Source organism: Arvicola amphibius, chromosome 11, assembly GCF_903992535.2.
Source record: "Arvicola amphibius chromosome 11, mArvAmp1.2, whole genome shotgun sequence".
NCBI classification, from domain to species: domain Eukaryota; kingdom Metazoa; phylum Chordata; class Mammalia; order Rodentia; family Cricetidae; genus Arvicola; species Arvicola amphibius.
The window spans coordinates 109,763,457-109,786,546 of NC_052057.2; the positions used below are offsets into that span (position 1 = coordinate 109,763,457).

Consider the following 23,090-nt stretch of genomic DNA (forward strand, 5'->3'; position numbering starts at 1 on the left):
TCTAAATTCAATGTTGAGAATATATAAGTTTATTTTTATAGATGAGTGTTTTTTCCTGCATACATGTATATACAATCTACATGCCTTGTGCCCAAGGGACCAGAAATGGGTGCTGTGGGTCCTGACAACTGAACCCGAGTCTTCTGCAGCATCACCAGGTGCTCTTAACCACTCAGCAGCGTCTCCAGCCCACAAATACATGGTTAAAGATCTTTTTAATCTGTTCTACGGCTAAGGTAAAAAAAAAATTGAAAAATGATAAATTTTACCAAAGATTATAATATAAATTTTGTATCTAACACAACCAAGTAGATCTGGATGAGTTACATCTAAAATTTTAGTTTCTTAGGCCATTATAGGTTTTCTCATTTTATCTTTATTAACTAAATTTTGTGTTCTTATGATAATCCTATTTAGTAGTAATAAACAGACTCTGGTTTAAATCCACATTTTCCAGTACCCTCTACATGCTTAAAACTACAGATGTGCTACTCAACTACAGTATGGCATGTCTATCATAGTACTGTTCTGTCCTGAAAGTTCAGAATGATTAACTCATATCCTAGCACATACCTAGATTTTATTTAAATCTTACTAACTAGGATTGACCTACCTGGCTATAATGATTACTCAAGTTTATGCAGATGAAATTCAGAAAGATTTTTCTTCAGAACACAATGAAGACAGACTAAATATAATTATTTAAAAGTAAAAAAGTAAATGATATTTTCCAATATTGGCAGAAAAATACAATCTTGCCAAACCCTTAATATCCTTTTCTTAAACACTAATGAAAATATACTACCTATAATCCTAAAGAAGTATCATGAAGACCATATAAAACTATTTTATGCCATGTCTGTGGCATACAACTTGACCTAAAAATACATGAATAAGTTGAACACCCACAAACACAACACCTGCTCCCAGATTTTCCATGAATGTGGAAAGCATCCTTGGCAGAATCAATAAACAGGCATTCACATACTTGCTGGTGAATTACATCAAAAAATACAACCTTGTCCCTCCAAAATCACTAATGACTTCTTTCTTCTCCACTCTAAACATCACTAATGTCACCTCTGACCTTGTCCCTTTTCCATCTCCTTTCCTATGGATCCCACCCATGTCTTTAGAATTGAGTATGGCAATCTAATAAAAAGTTTGTCATGTTAATACCTAGCTCTAAGAAAGAACACTGACAGGCTTCCAAATATCCAAAATATCCTTCAGTTCCTTATATTAAAGCTTTCCCATAAAACTGACTTAATTTAGTTCCATATATCCAAATCAAAGTCTAACTCTAAAGGCAGTTGCTAATCACAAAAATCTCAAAATTATTTTGGCACTCCTAGAAAAGAGCAAGCAAATTCAACAGATTTTATATATATATATATATATATATATATATATATATATAGAGAGAGAGAGAGAGAGAGAGAGAGAGAGAGAGAGAGCACGCAGGTTCACATACATGATAACAACTGGGAGTTCTACAATATTGTTGCTAGAATAAAACCCCAAACCCCTGTCATTCAGATAGAAGCTGAACATCACTAACGACCACCATGGCATTAAGTACTTGAGGAAACTCCTCAAGGCATGGAGTTACTCTAAGTTCATCCTGAATACTTTAAACATAATAAAGGAACATTAAGAAGGTTGTTTCTGGGGCTGGAGAGATGGCTCAGAGGTGAAGAACACTTGCTGCACTTGTAGAGGACCTGGGTTTGATGCCCACATGGTGGCTTACAAGCATCCATAACTCATGCTCCAGGGAATCCAATGTCCTCTTCTAACTAGCTTGGGCATCAGGTACAGACATGGAACACAGACATAGAAGCAAGCAAAACACTCATACACATAAAATAGGTAAATCAATAATAAAATTTTTAAAAGGTTGTTTCTTTGACAAAGATATCCTATGTTTGAAAAATTAAATGATAGAAGCAAGTAAGTATTTGAGTTCCCACTACGTTGTACTATATCAAGAGCCCTAACATGACAAACTTTTACCAAGGCACAAGCAATTATAAACAAGCAATTTTATTTATTTATTTATTTATTTATTTGTTTGTTTGTTTATTTATTTATTTATTTGGTTTTTCGAGACAGGGTTTCTCTGTGGCTTTGGAGCCTGTCCTGGAACTAGCTCCTGTAGACCAGGCTGCTTTCGAACTCACAGAGATCCGCCTGCCTCTGCCTCCAGAGTGCTGGGATTAAAGGCGTGCGCCACCATCGCCCGGCATAAACAAGCAATTTTAAATAAGTAACTATTCTGTACAATAAAAATACATGGTCAATGTTAAGGAAAAAGGAGGTTAAAAAAGAAGGGAGAAGTGCACTTGGACAGCTGTTTAATCATATGTTCTATTCTGGACAAACTACTCATTACTAATTTTTGCATAAGTATATATTTCAAATTTTTATATATTTTCATAAATATGTATTTCAAATTTTTCCATAAATATATAACAGAAATTATAAAACTAAATCAGCTTAACTTTCAGTATCTTTTGAATTCCTAGCACAAAATAATCAACTGCATATCTGGTTATTCTTTAAAACCAAAAGAAAACTTCAACACAGAAATTACACTATTTCTACTATCTGATGTCAAATGATTCTATTGTTTTTTTCATTTTTACTAATTCAGGACACTGCTACACACTAATTGAAAATGTTATCTATAAAATCTAAAAGTCTAATAAAAGACTTGATTAAAAAAAACCTGAAGCTGCAGAAATGTTCATAAATAACCATGGGAACATGAGAAGCCAAAGCAGCACCCCTTCCAGGCGGCCCAGTGGGTACCTACTCAAACTGGATGACCCAAGTATGACCGGAAAACAAAGTAGAAGGAGAGAACAGACTTGAAAGTCGTCCTCGGAATGCACCATGCCACACACTCCCACACACATGTACAACAAATAAACAGAATCTGATACTAACAAACAATATGAAAATAGTAATATATAGTTTTTTATAAATGTTGTATTTCGCCAATTAACACTAAACGTTGTCAACTATCGTGTTCTGAAAGGTGTGTGGACGTAGTGTCTGTACTTTGTTTACTTATCTGTTTATGTGACAGAGATTAAACCCAGGGCCTAGCAAAACACCAGGCAAACACTCTAGCGTTATAGTCCCCAACCTTTGGATTTTGGAGATAGCTTCTTTAAAAAGCCCAGGCAAGGGCTGGAGAAATGGCTCAACGGTCAAGAGCACCAGCTGGCCTTCCAGAGGACCCAGGTTCAATTCCGAGCACCCACATGGCAGCTCACCGCTGTCTGTAATTTCAGCTCCAGAAACTCTAACTCTAACAGATATATACAGGCAAAACATCACTGTACATTTAATAAATAAACACATCTCTCTTTAAAAAAAAAAAAAGCCCAGGCAAACCTGAAGCTCACCCATCTTTCCATCCTCACCTCACAAGTTTGGGAATTATAGGTGAGAGCTGCCCTGGTAATTTTGTTTTTGTTTTTAGTTTTACTTAGTGTGTGCAGGTGCCTGTGAAGGCCAGAAGGGAGCAGCACTGGAACCTCTATAACTGTAGTTACTGGTTGGTTGGGAAGCTCCCAATGTGGCCACAATGCTAAGAAGGGTGTTGTTGTTGTACTATTATTATCATTATTGTATTCCAGGAGGACTAAGAGTTCAAGGATAGCCTGGGCTACTCAGTAAAATAGTGTCTCAAAGAATTAAACCAATCTTGTATTTCCACCACAAAACTAAATAAAGTCAAGCAATACAGATTCTGATGATCTCTGACAGATCTATGTATGTGTATGACAAACACAAAACTGGAGACAATACTGTTATCATCATGTTTCCCTTCCAATTATACTTTCCTTTCTTGCGGGTGTTCAGATCCACATTCATGAATGGAGTCTGCACTGGATGTCATCCTCAGAAATGCTGAGTTCTTTGGAGAAGAGAGGGTCTCGCTGATTTAAAGTTCCTCAATTAGGCTAGAACAGCTGGCCAGCAAACTCCAGCCGTTCCCTAGGCTTACCATATCAAAGCTGGTATTACAAGCATGCTCTCAGCTTTTCATGTGGGATTAAAATGTTTATGAAACAAGCACTTTATGACTAGCCTACTTTTCCAAATCCTAGAACTTCTTATGTGAATCACAAACTTTCAAGTAACTGTTTCTTCTAATATTGTCATATGCACAAAAACTTTTTCTGAGGGCAAGAACTGGGACGGTCTCGCTTTATTGATGTGTTTGGCCTGGAACACACTTTGTACCCCAAGGTTGCCTTCCTCCCTTGGCTTTCTGAGTAACAGGACTATAGATATGTACTACCATGTCTAATCTTATTTATATTTTGTTGCTGTTTTTCCACTTGTATTTGTAACTAGATATGTACTTTTAGTATACTGCTATTTTTGTAATTCTGAGTATTGCACCTAGGACCTCATATATGTTATGTCATTAGTCTTAAAGACTTCATAATAAAGATAATTTCAAGTATATAAATAGAAAGATTGTTTCACTAATTTGTTAGTTATTCACTGGCACCTCCCTCTTTATTTAGAGGGTTAGATGGCAGTGGTACTTATAACTTATTTTATTTTAAATAACATTTTGTCATTTAAAATGCAAATGAATTTTTAGATCTTTTCTTAATTAAGCGGGGTTGGAATTTAATAAAGATATTTCAATATATGGCTAAGTACTAGATTGCTCAGAAGAAAGTAAGATCTACCCTACAGCATGAGTGTTGCTTCTCAAAGAGACACAGAAAATATTATTTACTCTTTTGATTATTAGATTTTGTTGATAAATCATTATACTTTGCTAGTTTCTTTTTCTTTTTAGTTCATATGTTACCAATGGCTATAATTATGCTTTTATTTTTGTTTGTTTTGTTTTTTGAGAGAAGATTTCCCTGTGTAGTCCTAGTCCTGGAACTCACTTTGTTGACCAGGCTGGCCTTGAACTCAGAGACCTGCCTCCACCTTCTGAGTGATGGGTGTGTCACCGCCTCCTGATCTAATTATGTTATCAATTTGTGACAAGGTTTTCTATTTATTTACTGTAGTGACATTCTTTACAATTTCCTGGTTTTTATTTGTTCTTGTATGCACAGATTAAGCCAGGCCAATCATGGGAGTATTATTTCATGTGTTATGTTAACTCAAAATAGAGATGAAAGTGCTATAATTCAAACTCCAAACTATACACTTTTTGACTTGACTAGGATTTTCTAATACAACCTTGTCATAACTTACATATACTCTCTTAAATAGTAAAAGAGCCCTCATCACTTCTTAGTCGCTGTTCTGTTGCTGTGGAGTGACACCACAGCCAAGGCAACTCTTACAGAATAAAGAATTTGAGGGCTTGCTTGCAGTTCCAAAGGCTTAGTTCATTACCATCATGTTTGGGAGCATGGCAGCACACATGATGCTGGAGAAGTAGCTGAGAGCTTCATCCTGTTCAACTGACCGAGAGACAGAGAGACTGACACTGAGACTGGCTGGGCTTCTGATCCCCCACCCTCCCAGAGATAAACTTTCTATAACAAGGACACCCCTTCTAATTTCTAAGTGAAGAGGAAAAAGGAAAGTTAAAGCTGGACTTCATCCTTGTCAATCTTCTTTTTCCACTGACCTTCCAGTTTGGGGGTGGGGGGACTGGGATTTTATTCTGGATTGCAAATCTAGTAATAATTTAGGGATTCTGTTTTGAAAGGAAAGGAAAACAGACATCATCAGAGGGAATACTAAGTCTTAATCCACATACACATTCAACCTTGTATATACTGTGCTCATCTTGTGTACATAGTTACAACTCATAACTGTATCAAAGTATTTCTCTATAGCTTTCATTTTGTACTGTATTCATATAATGGGTTTTAGTATAGCTATTATCATAGTTCCATAAATAAACAGACTTACATAATCAGCAGCCAAATCAAGAAGTAGAACACGGGGCTGGAAAGAAGGCTCAGAGGTTAAGACCTCATGTTGATGTTCTTCCCAGAGGACCTGAGTTCAGCTCCTACCACCCACACCAGGTGGCTGATAACCACCTATAACCCCAGTTCTAACACCCTCTACTGGTATCCTGAAACAGCCACACCCAACGACATTCACTCACATAGAAATACACAAGTGTTACATATACATGAGTCTTTCCTCTTTCCATTTTAATTTATATTCCAAGAAATCATTAGCTTGATTTCTCACAACACAGATTAGTAATTTTAACATTACATAAATGAGCCAATAATATAACATATACTGATTTTCATTTAATATTATACTTGTGAAGTTATTATTATACATTTATAATAGCAACACACAAAACTATAAATGACTCAGGCTTTAGGCTGTGTCTCTTGATAAAATGCAATCCTCATCCTTAAATATCTCAAATGAAAGAACTCCTCCAAGCAATAGGAGAATGAAAAACATACAGAGATGCTCTCTGCAGGTCCCATACAATATTTGTACTTATCAGTCAAAACTACCTCTAACCAAAAGGAAGATTTTGAAAGTAGCTGTTTTACCTGAGTAAAAATGGGTTGAAAAAAATAGTATTACAGTTTCTGCTATTAGTTTGTACAACTATATTTTTTTCTCATTTTTTTATTAAAAATTTCCATCTCCTCCCCTCCTTGTACAACTATATTTAAAGGGACAGTATGATTTATGAGGTGTGAAACTTTTTTTTTTTTTTTTTTTTTTTGGTTTTTCGAGACAGGGTTTCTCTGCGGCTTTGGAGCCTGTCCTGGAAATAGCTCTTGTAGACCAGGCTGGTCTTGAACTCACAGAGATCTGCCTGCCTCTGCCTCCTGAGTGCTGGGATTAAAGGCGTGCGCCACCACCGCCCAGCTATTCACTGAATTTTTTTTAAAGATTTATTTATTTATTATGTATACAATGTTCTGTCTGTATATATGCTTGCTGGCCAGAAGAGGGCATCAGATCTCACTACAGATGGCTGTGAGCCACCATGTGGTTGTTGGGACTTGAACTCAAGACCTCTGGAAGAGCAGTCAATGAGTGCTCTTAATCTCTGAGCCATCTCTCCAGCCCCCATTCACTGATTTTTAAAAGTGCACACAAGTGTGCTTATGCAGACATGTGAAGTCAGAGGACAACAGGAATCAGTTCTCTCCTTCCATCATGGTAAGACCTGGGGATCAAACTCAGGTCATCATCAGGTTTGGCCTTTACCTCCGAGGCATCTCAAAAGCTCACAGTAGATGAGATTTTAAAAGAATATTAACAACATTTAAAAAGAATAACTATAGGTCCCAAGTTGCCTGGGGGAAGTCACAGCTTGGCACCAATGTTCCACCATCTTTATGCAATATAAAAATCACTTAAAATATATTTGTCTATAGTATTAGTAGTTGTACCAAAATAAGCCAGAAAAGTATCTGCTAGATTTAATTCCGGTTTCTGCTATAGTCTCATCTACTCACTTAGAGCAATTAAATCTGAAAGTTAATCAATGGCAGACTGGCATCCACAAATCCAGGGACAACATACAGAGTCTTTGATTTTAAAGCAGCAGACACAGTAGGATACAAATGGGCAGGAATAGGTAGTTCTTCCTAGCAGCTTTCAGTCTTGCTGCCTACTGCCTATATTCTCTCCCCTCCACACATACCCTTTCCTGGGCAAGGGACATAGGAACAGTTCAGGTTTGTCATTGCTTGCTAACTTTAGAAAATCAATTATTACACAATACTGACATACTTCTGAATCTTTTCAATGGAACCCAACTTAACATTAGAGGAGTAATTCCACCTACTATATTTAAATTCGGCTTTATAAGTTCAACATTAAGGATAAAAATTGTTATTATCATCATTTTGAGGTAGCACAGAATTTTATAGTGAAGCCTGACCTGGGAACTTACTGTCACTAAATTAAAAATCCTCCTGCCTCAGCTTCCTGAGTCATGGCTGAAATTTACCAAAAAAAAAAAAAAAAAAGTTTTGCAGAAATATTAACATGAAAATATTGGTGCCACAAACTCAAGGTAGAACACTGTTCTTACTGAAAAGCCACAAAGACCAAAAACAAATCCTAAAGTCTCCACACTTCAAACAACAAAATGCAACTACTTGGAGCATTCTTTAACCACCTGTGCAGTCTTTCCAAATATTCCAAGACAAATTCCCAATGATCATGGCACCTGACCCCCAAAGATCAGTCTCCAGAAAGACAGCTAGTGATGTAAAGCTTAATATTTAACAAGGGCAGAAAGCCAGTCTGTTCCTTCAGAAATGGCTTGTGCCTCAGCTCTGGACCCCATACAAATGGTCCATGAAGCTGGACTGAACAACCTGCCCCTCAAATGCTGTACACACTTCCCTCCCCTCAGTGAGACGAACCTTTCAGAAGCTCATCTACTGCAGCTACAGCATAGTGTATGTAATAAACTTTCTTTTTTCTTTTCCAGCTTTCTTCTGTCTTTTTGGTTAATTCACAGCCATGTTCATTATTTTCTACATATGGCAAAAATTTTTAGACAGTGATGTACTTGCAAGGATTGGTGCAAACCTAATTCCTACTTTCAAATAAGGAATATTCTACCAACAGAAACTGGTTTTCCAAAACTTGTGAAAGTATTTTAAGTTGATATTCAGATTAGTTACAAAAATTTGTCTTACTCTACTGAAAAGAAAAAAAAAATCACTCAGCAAGTCAGTATAATTGGCTCTCACTTTGGCACACAGTATGACTTTTTAAAAACGTTTTTGTGGGGCCAGGAGATGGCTCCAGCGGTTAAGAGCACTGACTGCTCTTCCAGAGGACCCAGGTTCAATTCCCAGCACTCACATGGCAGCTCACAACTGTATGTTACTCCTGTTCTAGGGGATCTTACAACCTCACACCAATGCACATAAAATAAAAGTCAAATAAATCATAAAAATTATTTAAAAACCGTTTTTGTCTTTAAAAAATTACTTAAGTATCTTATTAACTAAAAAAGTATCAAAGTCTACTCTGACTTTTTAGTAATGATCTGCTAATTGTGTGTGTGCATGTGTGTGTTACTGTCACATGTATGTGGATGCCCATGGAGGCCGAAGAAGAGTGTGAGATACCCTGCGGCTAGCGCTACAGGGAGCTGTGAGTCACACTCACAGTGTCCCGACTAAGCAATGGTGGTGAATGCCTGTGAAAGCATTCTGGATGCAGAGGCGGAGAAATCACAAGTTGGGAGAAACTTGAATTTGAGCTATTACAAAAAATTAAGTTATCATAAATTTTCAGAGGTTTCTTTGGTGCTAGAGATGCAACTTCATCCTAATATATGAAAGGTCTTGGGTCCAATTTACAGGGTGAAGAAAAAAATGTTTATTCTACATTATTACCAAATGGAAATCATAACAAAAATCAAGACACTGCTAATCTAACTACCCTGCCACCATACACACCACACACACCCTCTTCCCCCACCAGGACACAGTGCTCTGAATATCTAGGACTATCTTGCAGAAGAGACGCAAGACTCTAACAAGGTCAGATAAATAGGGCCTGCCCAGCATTTACAAGGACTAGATTAGATTCCTAACAACAACAACAACCCCTGTTCCCCGCAAGATATGGAGAAATTAAAACTACAAACCACAAAACAGAATACCCAATGGAGTCCCAAAGGTTCTTTTTCTCATTCTCCTCCCCTCACGCTGCAATACTGGGTTTCAGACAGGAGCAGTGACAGCCTCTACATGGGTACTTTAATCTAAGTCAGGCCCTCAGATTGCAAAGCAAATTGGAGAAGGCAAAATGAGTGAACCAGAAAATTATTCTAATCATCAAAACCAGAATTTTCTTGAGAAAAAAAAAATGGCAAATATAGAAGAGAAGCTAACACCACCAAACAAGACAGGTGTGCTGGTCCTATACAAGTTCAACACTGCTTAAGCCTGTCTGGACTTCAGATGCACCACCTAGGAGCTCTAAAAACAAAGGTAAATATATCCCTCACACAGAAACTTCAAAGGTAAGTCAGGCCGTTTGCACATTATCAGTGCTTCCAAGTTATCCTGAGTGTGCTAGTTAATCCTGACTGTCAACTTTACGACACTTAGAATCATCTGAGAGGTAAACCCTTGGGTGTTGTATAGGAAGGCTTTCCAAAAGAGGCTTTACTGAAGTGGGAAGACCCAACCTGAACGTGGGCAGTATCTTTCACTGAGCAAGGCATCCAGACAGCAGCCAGAGCTTGACTTGTGGGTGTCTTCCTCTAGCACTCTTTGCCTTATTTTTTGAGATAGGGTCTCTCACTAAACCCAGAGCTCCCTGTTTTGGCTAGACTGGCTGGCCAGCAAGCCCCAAGGATTCACTGTTCTCCACCCCTCACACCACAACACTAGGTTATAGACAGGGCAGTGACTGCCTTACATGGATACTGTAATCAAACCAGGCCCTCAGACTGCACAGCAAGCACACTCACGCACTAAACTATATCATCTCCCCAGACTCTTCTCCAGTGACTCTATGGTGAGCTCGACTTTACAAAGCTGGCTTTATTCTCAAATCCCGCATCACTCTGTTCACATGTTCATATTAACATATTCTCTGCCTACAAAATCTTTCTAATTAATTTTTTGGTAGATTAAAACATAGTGGGTCCATTCATAAATGTCTAACAAATACCATCTTTTTCCTTTAACTGACTCTTTCATTTCTCATTGAGTAAAAATTACACTTTTTACTGTAAACATTGGCACATAAGAACAATGAAAAAATCCACAGAAAGAAAACATGGGGGAAAGGGGAACAAAACTTACCATACACACCTGCAGAAGGAGTAGAATTGTTCATGGTAGAAGGTCCGTTAATGACACCAGGAGAAAGAAGCTCATCAGATCCCCGCTGAAAAGCAAAATTAGTGCTCAATTAATAAAAGTTAGTATTATTTTATTTAAATATAAAGATACTTTAAAAGACAGTCGGAAACAAACTGTACAATAAAGAAAAATTACAGCAGATGCTCAGTGTAGTCATGGGGGGGAGAAAAACATTGGGGGCATAATTTTGCAAATGCTTCTGACCAATTACAACTATCCAAACATGTCTGAAGTACAAAACTGTATGTTGGAGACTACTTTCTGACAAAGTTTTTTATGAAATATATTTACATGCAAATAATTAATTTATACATTCTAAAAATCCTGATTTTTCAATACACATTTCTAAAAACAGAGCTACAGGATAGATACATTTTATATCCATACTGGTCAAAATTGTGTAATTAACTGGTTTTCATACCATCAATCCTAAAAACTATCTTTGGTATACAACATTTATTCCCCTGCTGGGAGCTGTGAACCCCCAGATCCTGAATTTCTTGTAAACAATGTGTTATGCTTGCAGCTGCTCTGAGACCCTCAGGAGTTCCTGATGGCAGGGGAGTGGTTTTATAGTGAGTTTGGCTGGGGCGTGGCTATCAGTTAAGGATCCCTATATAAACTGCCCCTGGACACATAAAGGGGGGGATTTCCTTTTTCAAGGATGACCCCTGACCCTGTCTGTGTGTCTTTGTGCGTTTAAATCTCCAGGCCCTTGACTGGCTGGCAAATGGTCCTGTAGTGCAGGTGCAGCAATACAGGAGCAGTACCATAGTACCGTACTGTCATGTAATACAGGTAGGCAGTACAATTCCCTACCTCCCCCCCTTTTTTGGTTTTTCAAGACAGGGTTTCTCTGTATAGCCCTGGCTGGCCTTGAACTTGCTCTGTAGATCAGGCTGGCTTCAAACTCAAGGCTACCTCTGCCTCTGAGTTCTGGGATTAAATGTGCATGCCACCATAACTGAAAGTGTGTATCTTAAGCAACTACGTTTTCAAAATTGTATTTCTTTATGGTAAGAGAAGTCTGTCTCCTAGTGGTGGGTATTGGCCTGAGAGGAAATCCTCCGACCACTCAGTCACAGTCCCAGACCTTGGTTTTTCTGAGTCGTGTTAAGGCCAAATGGTGATCTCTCTACCCTCTTGCCTCAGTCTTCTGAGTGCAGAGGTTGCAGGAAGAGCCATAGTGCCTGTCCAAGCAAGAGTTCTGTCCTACTTACACATCTGAAGTCTCAGCACTAAAATGTATCTGATAATTCTTTTCAGTACAATCCTAATTATATCGAAGGTTATAAAAGGGTAATAAATATGTAGTAAAAAGTCAAAACTAATCTATTTCAAATGGATCAAACTTGTTCATCTTGGTGAATTTTTAAGAATAAGTTATTTTGGCTCACTGGGTGACAGAACTTAATCATCAAATAACTATAAATTTTAGAGTAATACTACCATAAATATTTGTTTTTATTTTTGATGTGTGTGTATGTGTGTGTGTGTGTGTTGTGAGAGAGAGAGAGAGAGAGAGAGAGAGAGAGAGAGAGAGAAAGAGAGAGAGAGAGAGTGTATGTGTATGTGTGTGTGTGTGTGTGTATGTGTGTATATGTTGTGGAAGTAGAGGGTGGCCCAAGGAGGCCTGAAGAAGAAGTTGGATTCCCTGGAATGAAGTTACAGGTGATTGTGAGCTGCTCAGTGTGGATGCTGGAAACCAAACTTTGGTTTTCTGTAAAAACTCTTAGATACAAAGCTAGCTCTCCAGCCCCTACAACAAACATGTTGGCTTCTGCTGAAAGTGCCTGCATTATTACAAACACAATTATTTAAACAATTCTTATTTTAAGCACCCAGAAATTACTATCCTCAGCCCTTTTACTCAAGTTTATAAAAGACACCCAAAAAAAAAAAAAAAAAAGGAATTAGGAAACAAAGCAGGATGAAAAAATTTCAAATCTAACATGGGTTTTTGTTGTTAGTTTTGGTTTGGGTTTTTGGGGGTTTTTTGGTATTTTCTTTGTGTATCCTTGGCTATCCTGGCACTAGTTCTACAGACAAGGCTAGCCTCAAACTCATGAGTGCTGGGATTAAAGGTGTGCACCACCACCACCTGGCTCCCATATGGTTTTCAAGTGAAGCATTTGGTAAAATGTGTTTTGCTGTATGTATCTTCTACATACATGTGTCTTTAGTATCAATATGTTTCATGTCAAAATAGAGCTGGTTTGGTTTTTTAAAAAAAAGTTCTTAAAAACCTGCCTTTGCTTAAAAAACCACTGACTCAAACCGGGCGTTGGTGGCGCACGCCTTTAATCCCAGCACTTGGGAGGCAGAGGCAGGTGGATCTCTGTGAGTTCAAGTCCAGCCTGGTCTACAAGAGCTAGTTCTGGACAGGTTCCAAAGCCACAGAGAAACCCTGTCTCGGAAAACAAAAACAAACAAAAAACCCACCAATGACTCCTCACTTGGGCCTACAAAGTAACTAAGAGCAAGAGGAAATCCTGGTAAGTCTCCCTTTACTTCCTAACTACACTCCTTAATTATGCACATGGGCATGTTAAATCACTACCCAGGAGTAGGCAATATCTAACCTGATTTCACTTTGAGGCGGAAGGAATAAAGAATACCTGAGAGGCATCTTATAATGTCCTATTCCAGACCCCCCCGGCCCCCCCCCGCAAGTGTCGAAAGGCCTCCTCCAATCAGTGTCCTAAACCTGCAGTCACCATGGATTCCACAAAGAACAGAACCTCACAGAACAGCCATGACCCAAATGGGGGTACTATCCATTAACAGCGAGGCAGCACCCTGGAGCATGACTAATTATCTGAGAACCAGCTTGTCCCTTACTGTAATAAGAACTCCTTTTTGACCACCTTGCAGAACCAGAAAAAGAGACAATAAACAAACAATCCACACCTTGATCAGCAGTGCTTAGCTTTTAGCTCTTGCTCCACCCACCACCATGCTTCCTGTATCTAAATCTGTATTACTACCACAAAGATGAGCATGGGAACCCCTCTTTTTGTTCCTCTTCCTAATGCATGATGATTAAATCTTTCTCTGCTTTTCACAATTACTCATTTTTTTCACTCATATAATTGGGACAGGTGGTTGAGCCCAGCGTGTGGAAACTGTTCTGAAATTCTCGTTATAATCTGGGCAACCCTTTCACAGAATAGTCTAAAGATGATTATGTCTAAATGTCAAAGAAGTTTATGTAGATTGAAGGCTAAAATAATAAAGAGAAAAATGATGAAAACTCCAGAAGATAAAAGAATAACTTTGTGACTGTGGAGTAGGACACTATTTCTTAGACAGGAAACAAAAAAAAAAACAGCTAGGTATATGCCTATAACCTTAGCACTTAAGAGGCTCAGGCAGGAGGACCGCAGTTCCAGACCAAGAAACATGGTGAAACTGTCACAAACAAAACAAAACAGCAAGCCGGGCGGTGGTGGCGCACGCCTTTAATCCCAGCACTCGGGAGGCAGAGGCAGGCGGATCTCTGTGAGTTCGAGGCCAGCCTGGTCTACAAGAGCTAGCTCCAGGACAGGCTCTAAAAATAAAGCTGCGGAGAGACCCTGTCTCGAAAAACCCAAAAAAAAAAAAAAAAAACCAGCAACTCCCCCCCCAAAAAAAAGCAAAGAAAAATACACATACAGACTTCAAAATCAGTTTTGTATTCACAGTAGAAGAAAAAGTGAAAGGAAATATGATAATGGCACACTATGTATGTGAATAATCAACAAAGAGTGTATACCCATAACCATTAAACACAAGAAACAAGAGATGACAGGTGAGCAGCTTCTCACCATGCGGCAGTAGAATGGGACCACCGACCAAAGGATTGCCAACCCCCCATTCAGGGCCCCAGGACTTGTGCTGCCTGCAGTAGGAGAACAACTTCCTGACTCACTGACATTAGGCCTCTACAGAATGAACACGAAGTATATTTCACACAAGCACTGGCTAATCTTTTTGCCAAGCTGTTTTGTCATTGTTGTTGCTGTTGTTTGTTTTCTTTGCTTTTACTCTGTAATAAGAACACAGAAGGACATCTACTCTAGCAGCCCAATTTCCAGCACAAGAATAAGTAAATCCACCCACAATGGAAATGAACAAGAAGTATTTTTCTAACATTATATGCAATCAATATGGGAAAACAAGTCTAATCTTATTTGTTTTTCAGGAACATGTTAAGACCCTAACAGAAACCATCATGTGAAGAAAGGTGGCAAAATAGAGCGTTGGTAAGGCAGAGCAACAAAAACAAAACTCTTCAAATTAAATGAACTTTAACTGGGTGTAATTTAATGGGAATACACATTGGTACAACTTTTAACACTATTCAACCTATGAATAGCAAACATATGAACATCTAAAGGATCCCTGTGACCTACCTCTATGCATACTCAAGAGATGCTTACTTATGCACACTTAGATGTAAGGCTATTCGAGGGAATTACTCATATTAGAGTGGCAGGAAACAACCAAGTGCCATCAACTACAGAATAAATCTTTATCAGTGCATGCAAAGGTTATACAGAAGCAATAATGTAATCTCAAATATTAAGAGGCTAATCACTAAGAATACACTTAGTATTTATTATCTTGTGTTAGGTTTATTACTACTTTGTATGATGTATATGTGTGTAAGGGAGTCAGTTCTCTACTCAAAAGACAAAAATGTTTTATAGAAGGAAAAAGACTATCATGGGTAAACAATTAACAGTATTGCCAAGGAAGTCTTAACAGGTTGAAAAATGAAGCCATTATGTGACAGGTGTGGGAGGGAGGTTAGCGCTGCATCAACAGTCTCCTTAGAAACACATGGTCGGTTTACATAAGTCCAGCAATTTCCTGTGGACTTGTTAACTCTCTAAGTCAACACATAAATCAGCTTCATTTGCCACCAGCATCAATTATTGATGCTCCCTCCTACTGAAAACAATATACAGGGACAACAAAGCAAAGAAATATTGTGATTAAGTAGTATAAATAAAATGTTCCATTATCAAATGTGACAGGAACTGGTTTTATTTGCAATTCAAGTGAAAATATTAATGTGATTAAAAGACAATCTGTACAACTGAGAAAAAGCCACTAAGTAACATGCAAGATTTTGAAAATAACCAGATCTAAATTTCAGATCATACCTAACGTGCACATGAAATTCTAGGATCAAAAATTCTTAATTCTCTAGGACTCTAACTTTTCTTCTTAAGAACCGAATCTTAAATTATTGCAATTAATACCCAAGTACTACCTTCAAACAAAGCAAAGTTTCTAGCAGATGAATTAACCCTTTGTGAAACTTTGTAGAACAGAAAATTTGTTTTGTTGGGCAATGGTGGTACACGCCTTTAATCCCAACTCTCAGGAGGCAGAGGCAGGCGGATCTCCATGAGTTTGAGGCCAGCCTGGTCTACAAGAGCTAGTTCCAGGACAGGTACCAAAAACTATAGAGGAAACCCCATCTTGAAAATCAGAAAGAAGAGAGAGGCAGAGAGAGAGGGAGAGAGAGAGGCAGAGAGAGAGGGAGAGAGAGAGACAGACAGACAGACAGACAGACAGACAGAGAGGCACAGAGAGAGAGAGGAACAGAGAGAGAGAGGCAGAGAGAGAATTTGTTTGTCCTGCTCTTTGTTAACTGTTCCACAAGCAGAAATAAAAGTGGGCTGGGTGTGGTGGTGCATGCCTTTAATCCCAGCAAAGGCAGAGGCAGGTGGATCTGATCTACAGAGCAAATTCCAGAATGGCCAGGGCTACACAGAGAAACCCTGTCTCAGCAAAACAACAAAAAGCAAAAACAGAAAGTGTTATTATGTAATGTTACCGTATTACATGTTTATCGTTAGTTTCCCCTTCGCCCCTCCTTTGCCAGCCCTAGTCAGGATCCTGGGTCTTGTGTCTCGCTGTAGTGAACTTTTCTCCCCTAGTGCTCTCCTTCCTGTACAACTTCCTTCATAGAACTCACAGCTCTTTGCATGTAACTGTTAAAAACTACACACATACACTGAACAAAATACCCCTGCTTAAACAAGTCAGTAGAGAGAAAAAGAAACAGTTTTCAATTTGTGAACCACTGCACAAAGAGGGTGTTTTAAAGAAGTATTATTGTTTTTAATTTTCTGAGACTGGGTCTCACTACATAGCCCTATCTGGCCTGTAATTTACTAAATTCATTTAAATTTACAAAAATTAAATGAGCTTCAGCAAATTCGTGCAATAAATACTAGGCAGTTATTTTAAATAATGAAGCATGGGCCAGCAATATAGTCAAATATTCGGGAAAAGGTGCTGTTCCCAAGCCTGAGAACCTGAGTCTGATCCCCACATAGTAAAAGAAGAGAACTGGCTCCCTCTTCAGATTGCTCTCTGATTTACTCAACACTATGGTACATGGATACTGACCCACAGATACACAAATAAAAAGTTTTTTATCTGAAAAAAAATCCCACATTTTAAAACCTGGATATAAATTTATAAAATAGGTTGCTTCATAACCCACATATAGTTTTGAATAACATAAAAACAAATAATAAATACAAATATATTGCACGAGCAGCACGGTCATAACTGCTAAGCCGTCTCTTCACTCCTGCCCTCCCACTCTAACTTTTCACATAGCACTCTAATCCCTTAATTCTATTTCACTACCTACTCATGTATGAGTGACATACACACAGACATTTATAAAAATGTTTATTCTGGCAGACACCTTTAATCCCAGCACTCAGGAGGCAGGTAGATATCTGTTAGTTCAAGGCCAGCCAGTCAGAGTAACGCAGTAAAACCTGCCACAAAAATCTAAAAAAAGAAAAAAAAAGCACAGTATTGGAAATTTCATCAATAGAGGACTTAATAAAACTGTTAAGTCCTTACTTTTTTTACAGCTGTTAAAAATAAGAACAAGGGCTGGGTGGTGGCGGTGCACACCTTTAGTCCTAGCACTTAGTACGCAGAGGCAGGCAGATGTCTGAATTTAGGTCAGCCTGGTCTACAAAGAAAGTACCAGGATAGCCAGAGCTACATAGAGAAACCCTGTCTAAACAAAACAAAACAAACCAAACAAACAAACAAACAAACGAGATTACGTATTTACTTTTAAATGACACACATAGTATATGCATGTGTAATAATTATACTAGTGGAACACAGCCTGATGTATACATCAACACATATACAATAATGATCAGGATCAGGATAAATGACATATCTATTACCTGACATGTCATTTCCTTGAACACTCAAATTTCTGTGAAAAAAATCATAGTTTAATAGGAATTACACTGAATCTTCAAAATACTGAGTAGCACTGCCATTTAGTAAAATTCTTACCATCTATAAAACTCTCTTACTATTTTCATTTTCATTTTTTTGCCTCAAAGGTACTTTGTAGGGCTAGAGAAAACTGGCTGCTCTTCCACAGGACCCTGGTTCAATTCCCCGCACCCACATGGCAGTTCACAACTTTCTGTAACTCCAGTCCCAGGGATCTGACACCCAAAGACATTTTTAAAAAAAAAAAAAAAAAAAAAAAGCTTCTTTAAAAAGTATTTTGTAGCCGGGCGGTGGTGGCGCACACCTTTAATCCCAGCACTCGGGAGGCAGAGGCAGGCGGATCTCTGAGTTTGAGGCCAGCCTGGTCTACAAGAGCTAGTTCCAGGACAGGCTCTAGAAACTACAGGGAAACCCTGTCTCGAAAAACAAACAAACAAAAAAAATATTTTGTAGTATCATTGTAAATCACTAATAACCTCATTTAAATTTATTTATTTATTTATTTTGGTTGGATTTGGCTTGGCTTTTCGAGACAGGATTTCTATCCCTGGCTGTCCTGGAACTCACTTTATAGGCCATCTGGCTTCTAACTTAGAAAGATCCACCTGTCTCTGCCTCCTGACTGCTGGGATTCAAGGTATGTGTCACCATGTTCAACTCAACCTTAGTTAAATTTATTTTTTTTTTTTTTTTTTTGGGTTTTCGAGACAGGGTTTCTCTGCAGCTTTAGAGCCTGTCCTGGAGCTAGCTCTTGTAGACCAGGCTGGTCTTGAACTCACAGAGATCCGCCTGCCTCTGCCTCCCGAGTGCTGGGATTAAAGGCGTGTGCCACCACCGCCCGGCAGTTAAATTTATTTATAGGTTTTAGGTGCCTTTTTTTTTTTTAAAAAAATCTCTTAATTTCTAGCTGGATGGAGGTGGGCATAAGCCTTTAATCTCAGCACTTGGAAGGCAGAGGCAGGTGGATCTCAGTAAGTTTATGGACAGCCTGGTCTACAAAGCAAACCCCAGGACAGCCAGGACGGTTACACAGAGAAACCATGTCTTGAAAAACCACCACACACACACACACACACACACACACACACACTCACTGATGTTATGTGCCACACTTACCAGTTTATACGCACCGAGACATCCTTACATCCCTGGAATGTAGCCTATTTCAATTGTAGTATAATATTAATGTATGGTTGAGCTAGATTTGTTAGTTTTGTTGACAATTCTTGCATCTCTTCATCATTACAGAGTAACCTCTTTTCAATTTTTTTTCTTATTTAATGTATATTTTCTCTACTCACTTTTGCTTTCTGCTTGTGGGGAATTGTTTTTGATCCTTTCATTTTTGATTTTTATGTATCTTCACTAATGAACTGGGTTTCTCACAGGCAGCATATAAAAGATAGTTATATCTTTTAGCTGAATAACTAAATCCATTTACATTCAAGGTTATTACTAATACAACATGTTTTTGCTGGGCAAAGTGGCCCATGCCTTTAATCCCAGCACTTGAGAGGCAGAGGCAGGCAGATCTCCTAGAATCTGAGGCCAGCCTGGCCTACAGAGTGAGTCCCAGGACAGTCAGGGATACATAGGAAAAAACCCCATCTCAAAAAAAAAAAAAAATCTTGCTATTCTGTTAAAATACTTTTGGTTGTTTTGATTCCTTCGTTCTTTAGTAGTTTTCTCTAATTGATTCTTTTGAGCATCATTTCATACTTTGTTTTTAAAATTTTCATTTGTTGCAGCTACTCCGGCGATAGTCATTCCCTTGGCTTTTGTTGTCTTGGAAAGTTTTTCTTCTTCAATTCTAAAGAATAATTCTAGTAGGTACAGTAATCTTGGTTGCTCCTTTTCATCGCACCCCAGGATTTTGAATATATATCATCCATTTGATTCTGGTCTAATGGTTTTTCCCAGAGATATCTATTTTGAGTTTAACAGCACTTCCCTTCATTATATTTTTTGGTTTTTTGTGGTGCTGGGATCAAATTCCGGCTCTTGTGAATGCCAGGCAAGTGCTCTACCACTAAGCTACATGCACAAGCTAACTTAACACCTTTTTTCTTGCTATTTTTAGAATTCTCTTTACCTCATACTTTTGACGGATTTACTATAGGCCTTGGGAAGAATCTTTAAAAAACAAGAAAGAAAAAGAAAAAAAGGTCAAATCTAAAGACTCTTTTGAACCTATTAGACCTAAATATCCATCTCTTTCCTAATATTTGGAAAGACTTCAAGTATTTCATGAAAATAGACTTTTTTCACATAGGGTCTTGCTGTGGAACTTTCTACACAGGTTGGCAATTCTCAAACTGACAATCCTCCTGCCTCTGCCTCCCAAATCATAGGGTAACAGGTGTGCCCTACCACACCTAGCCACCTCTTATCTTTAACAATATATATCTTTATTGCTTGTCATTTGAACATTACCTCTTGATGCTCATTGTGAAAGAGAAAGCTATTAAAGGTGGCAATCTCCCACCCCTTTCCACCAGCCTATCACTTTTATTATTATAATTGTCACTTTCTGTTCTGCAATCACAGCATTCTGGGCTCTGTCCACTCCTATGGTGACTAAAGAGTGACTCAAAGTTGAAAATCAAGAAATATCACTTTTAGCTGGATGGTGGTGGCTCACTCCTTTAATCCCAGCACTCGGGAGGCAGAGGCAGGCGGATCTCTGTGAGTTCGAGGCCAGCCTGGTCTACAAGAGCTAGTTCCAGGACAGGCTCCAAAGCTACAGAGAAACCCTGTCTCGAAAAACAAAAGAAAAAGAAAAGAAATAGCACTTCTATAACTATGTCATTATTATTAAGGAATCCCAGTCCTGATACAGTTCATTTTCTCTTCTGTGGTCCAATGTCACAATCTAAACAGCTACATGACAACAAAAACAAAAAAGGTCCTAGATTTAAGGTCACGTGCACTACTGCAGTCCCATTAACTGCATGACATCGGGTCATAGTCTAACGTGGCCCATTAACAACCATAATTTCCTTACCCCAATTGTTTAGATTTCCATGATATCTTTAAAGACCTTACTTTTGGTTTTGTTTATAATCTTATCCTATATCATACCAAATTTTGTTTCAAGCTTTCCATAACAGTATTCATTCTGCCAGGATTTCCTTGCACAAGTCTAGAGTGACGGCTTTCTAAGCATTCTAGACAGCTGTCTACCAAAGTCTTTTCTCTGCTCTTCTGGGGTGGCTCAACATTTTTTTTTAAACCGTTTTCTCCTTGTTCTTAGTTTGTTTTTTCATCTTGCTTAGGCACATCCCTAATGTCAACACAGCCAAGTTTCTAGGCCAGTGCCAATGTGAGAACTCCACACATATAAACAGGATTATCTGACTTACAATATTGGGTTAAATTATTTCTCAAAAAAATTATAAGGTGTTACTGTTTTCATGGAGTATGCAATGTGGCTGCTAAGTTTCCAGTCCCACTGGCAGTCTAACCAGACCTTCACGTATTTAAAATTGACTTCTTTCTTCCTGGACTCTTCAGAATCACATCCTCATTCAGGGAATTTTGCAATTTCATGATAGAAGAACTTATTTGGGTGGTGGTCTTTCATATTCATGGTGCTAGCTAAGCACCTGGTCTTTGGTCTATAGCATGAAATTAATATGAATGGCTTACTCTCATGCTCAAATTTAACTGTATAGTTATTTTCAAAAGCTAGAGGAATATATGGGTTCCAGAAATTAAGACGCTAAAAGAAAAAACCCAGAGGAAGCAGGACAGCTTCAAGCACTTTATATGAGGGTGACACAGACAAATGGCTACAGACTGAGGTTCAAGAACCAAAAGACTCAGTGAAAGGATGTTTGAAGGATGCTTTTAAAATAAATTGTTGCTTAAAAAAAACCCTCAAGAATACAAAGCCTCAGAAGACCTGCCATACAAAAGCACGTTCATTTTGTTGAAAAAAAAAAAAAAAAAACATTCAAGTCAAAAGAGAAAGCTAAAGGCAATAGGTGACTCAATAAAGACAGAAATGGGAACTGGAGAGACGGCTCCACAGTTAGCACGGGTTGCTATTCCAGAGGGTCCTGGGTTCAAGTTCCAGCGCTCACATGGCAGTTCACTACCCTCCAGTCTGGCCTCCATGAGTATCCAAGCAGTGCACAGATAAATGCAAAAAATAAGCACAAAAATAACAAAAAATAATAATTTCTTTTAAAAAGCAAGCAAGAAAAGGGAGGCAATGGGGAGATGGTTCATCTTGGAAGGTGTGTGTGCTATAATCATGACAATCTGTTTGGACTCCCAGTACCAATGGAAAGGGTCTACTACAGTACCTAGCACATTACTATACTCCTTCTGCTGAAGAGGTAGAAACAGAAGAATCCTTAGGACTTCCTGGTTGGCCAGTCCACCACAATAGCACAGTCAGTAAATTCCAGGTTCAGTGAGAGACCCCGCCAAGGTGGGGCTGGAGAGACAGCTAGCTGATAAAGGTATTAGCCTCACAAGCATGGCAGCTTGCATTCTATCATCCCCAGACTCCACATAAAGGTAGGAACCTAAAAAGAACTCCAGTTATCCTATACCTCCACATGTGTGAGCGCACAGGTACAATACACACACACACACACACACACACACACGCACGCACGCACGCACGCACGCACAAACACATAGTTAAAACTGAAAAATAAGGAATACTTGGGAGGCAAAAGCCAGCGATCTCCAGTTCGAGGCCAGCCTGGTCTACAGAGTGAGCGAGTTCCAGAACTACACAGAGAAACCCTGCCTCAAAAAACCATAGACAGAGAGAGATGAGTGAATAAACAAATACATAAATGAATGGTGGGAAGCAACTTGGGGGAAAAATCCAACAGACCTCTCACCTCCACTCAAAAATTCATGCACACAGGAGCACACATACACACACATAAACACAAGCTAGAAAAGAACTAATGAAGATACAAACACACACAGGCACATACACGTTCATACCAA

The 23,090-nt window shown here is 38.6% G+C and overlaps 1 protein-coding gene across 4 annotated transcripts in view; it reads right to left on the reverse strand.

Moving 5' to 3' along the window:
• Positions 1-23,090, reverse strand: part of Ptbp3 (polypyrimidine tract binding protein 3) — an 81,440-nt gene that overhangs the window by 45,149 nt on the left and 13,201 nt on the right. For 2 of the 4 annotated variants that reach the window (XM_038347404.1, XM_038347401.1), the window contains one exon: positions 10,779-10,863. In XM_038347404.1, the coding sequence (XP_038203332.1) occupies positions 10,779-10,812 (34 nt within the window). In that variant the 5' untranslated portion in view covers positions 10,813-10,863. The remainder of the gene's footprint in view (positions 1-10,778; positions 10,864-23,090) is intronic. The other 2 variants (XM_038347402.1, XM_038347403.1) reach the window with 1 other exon arrangement.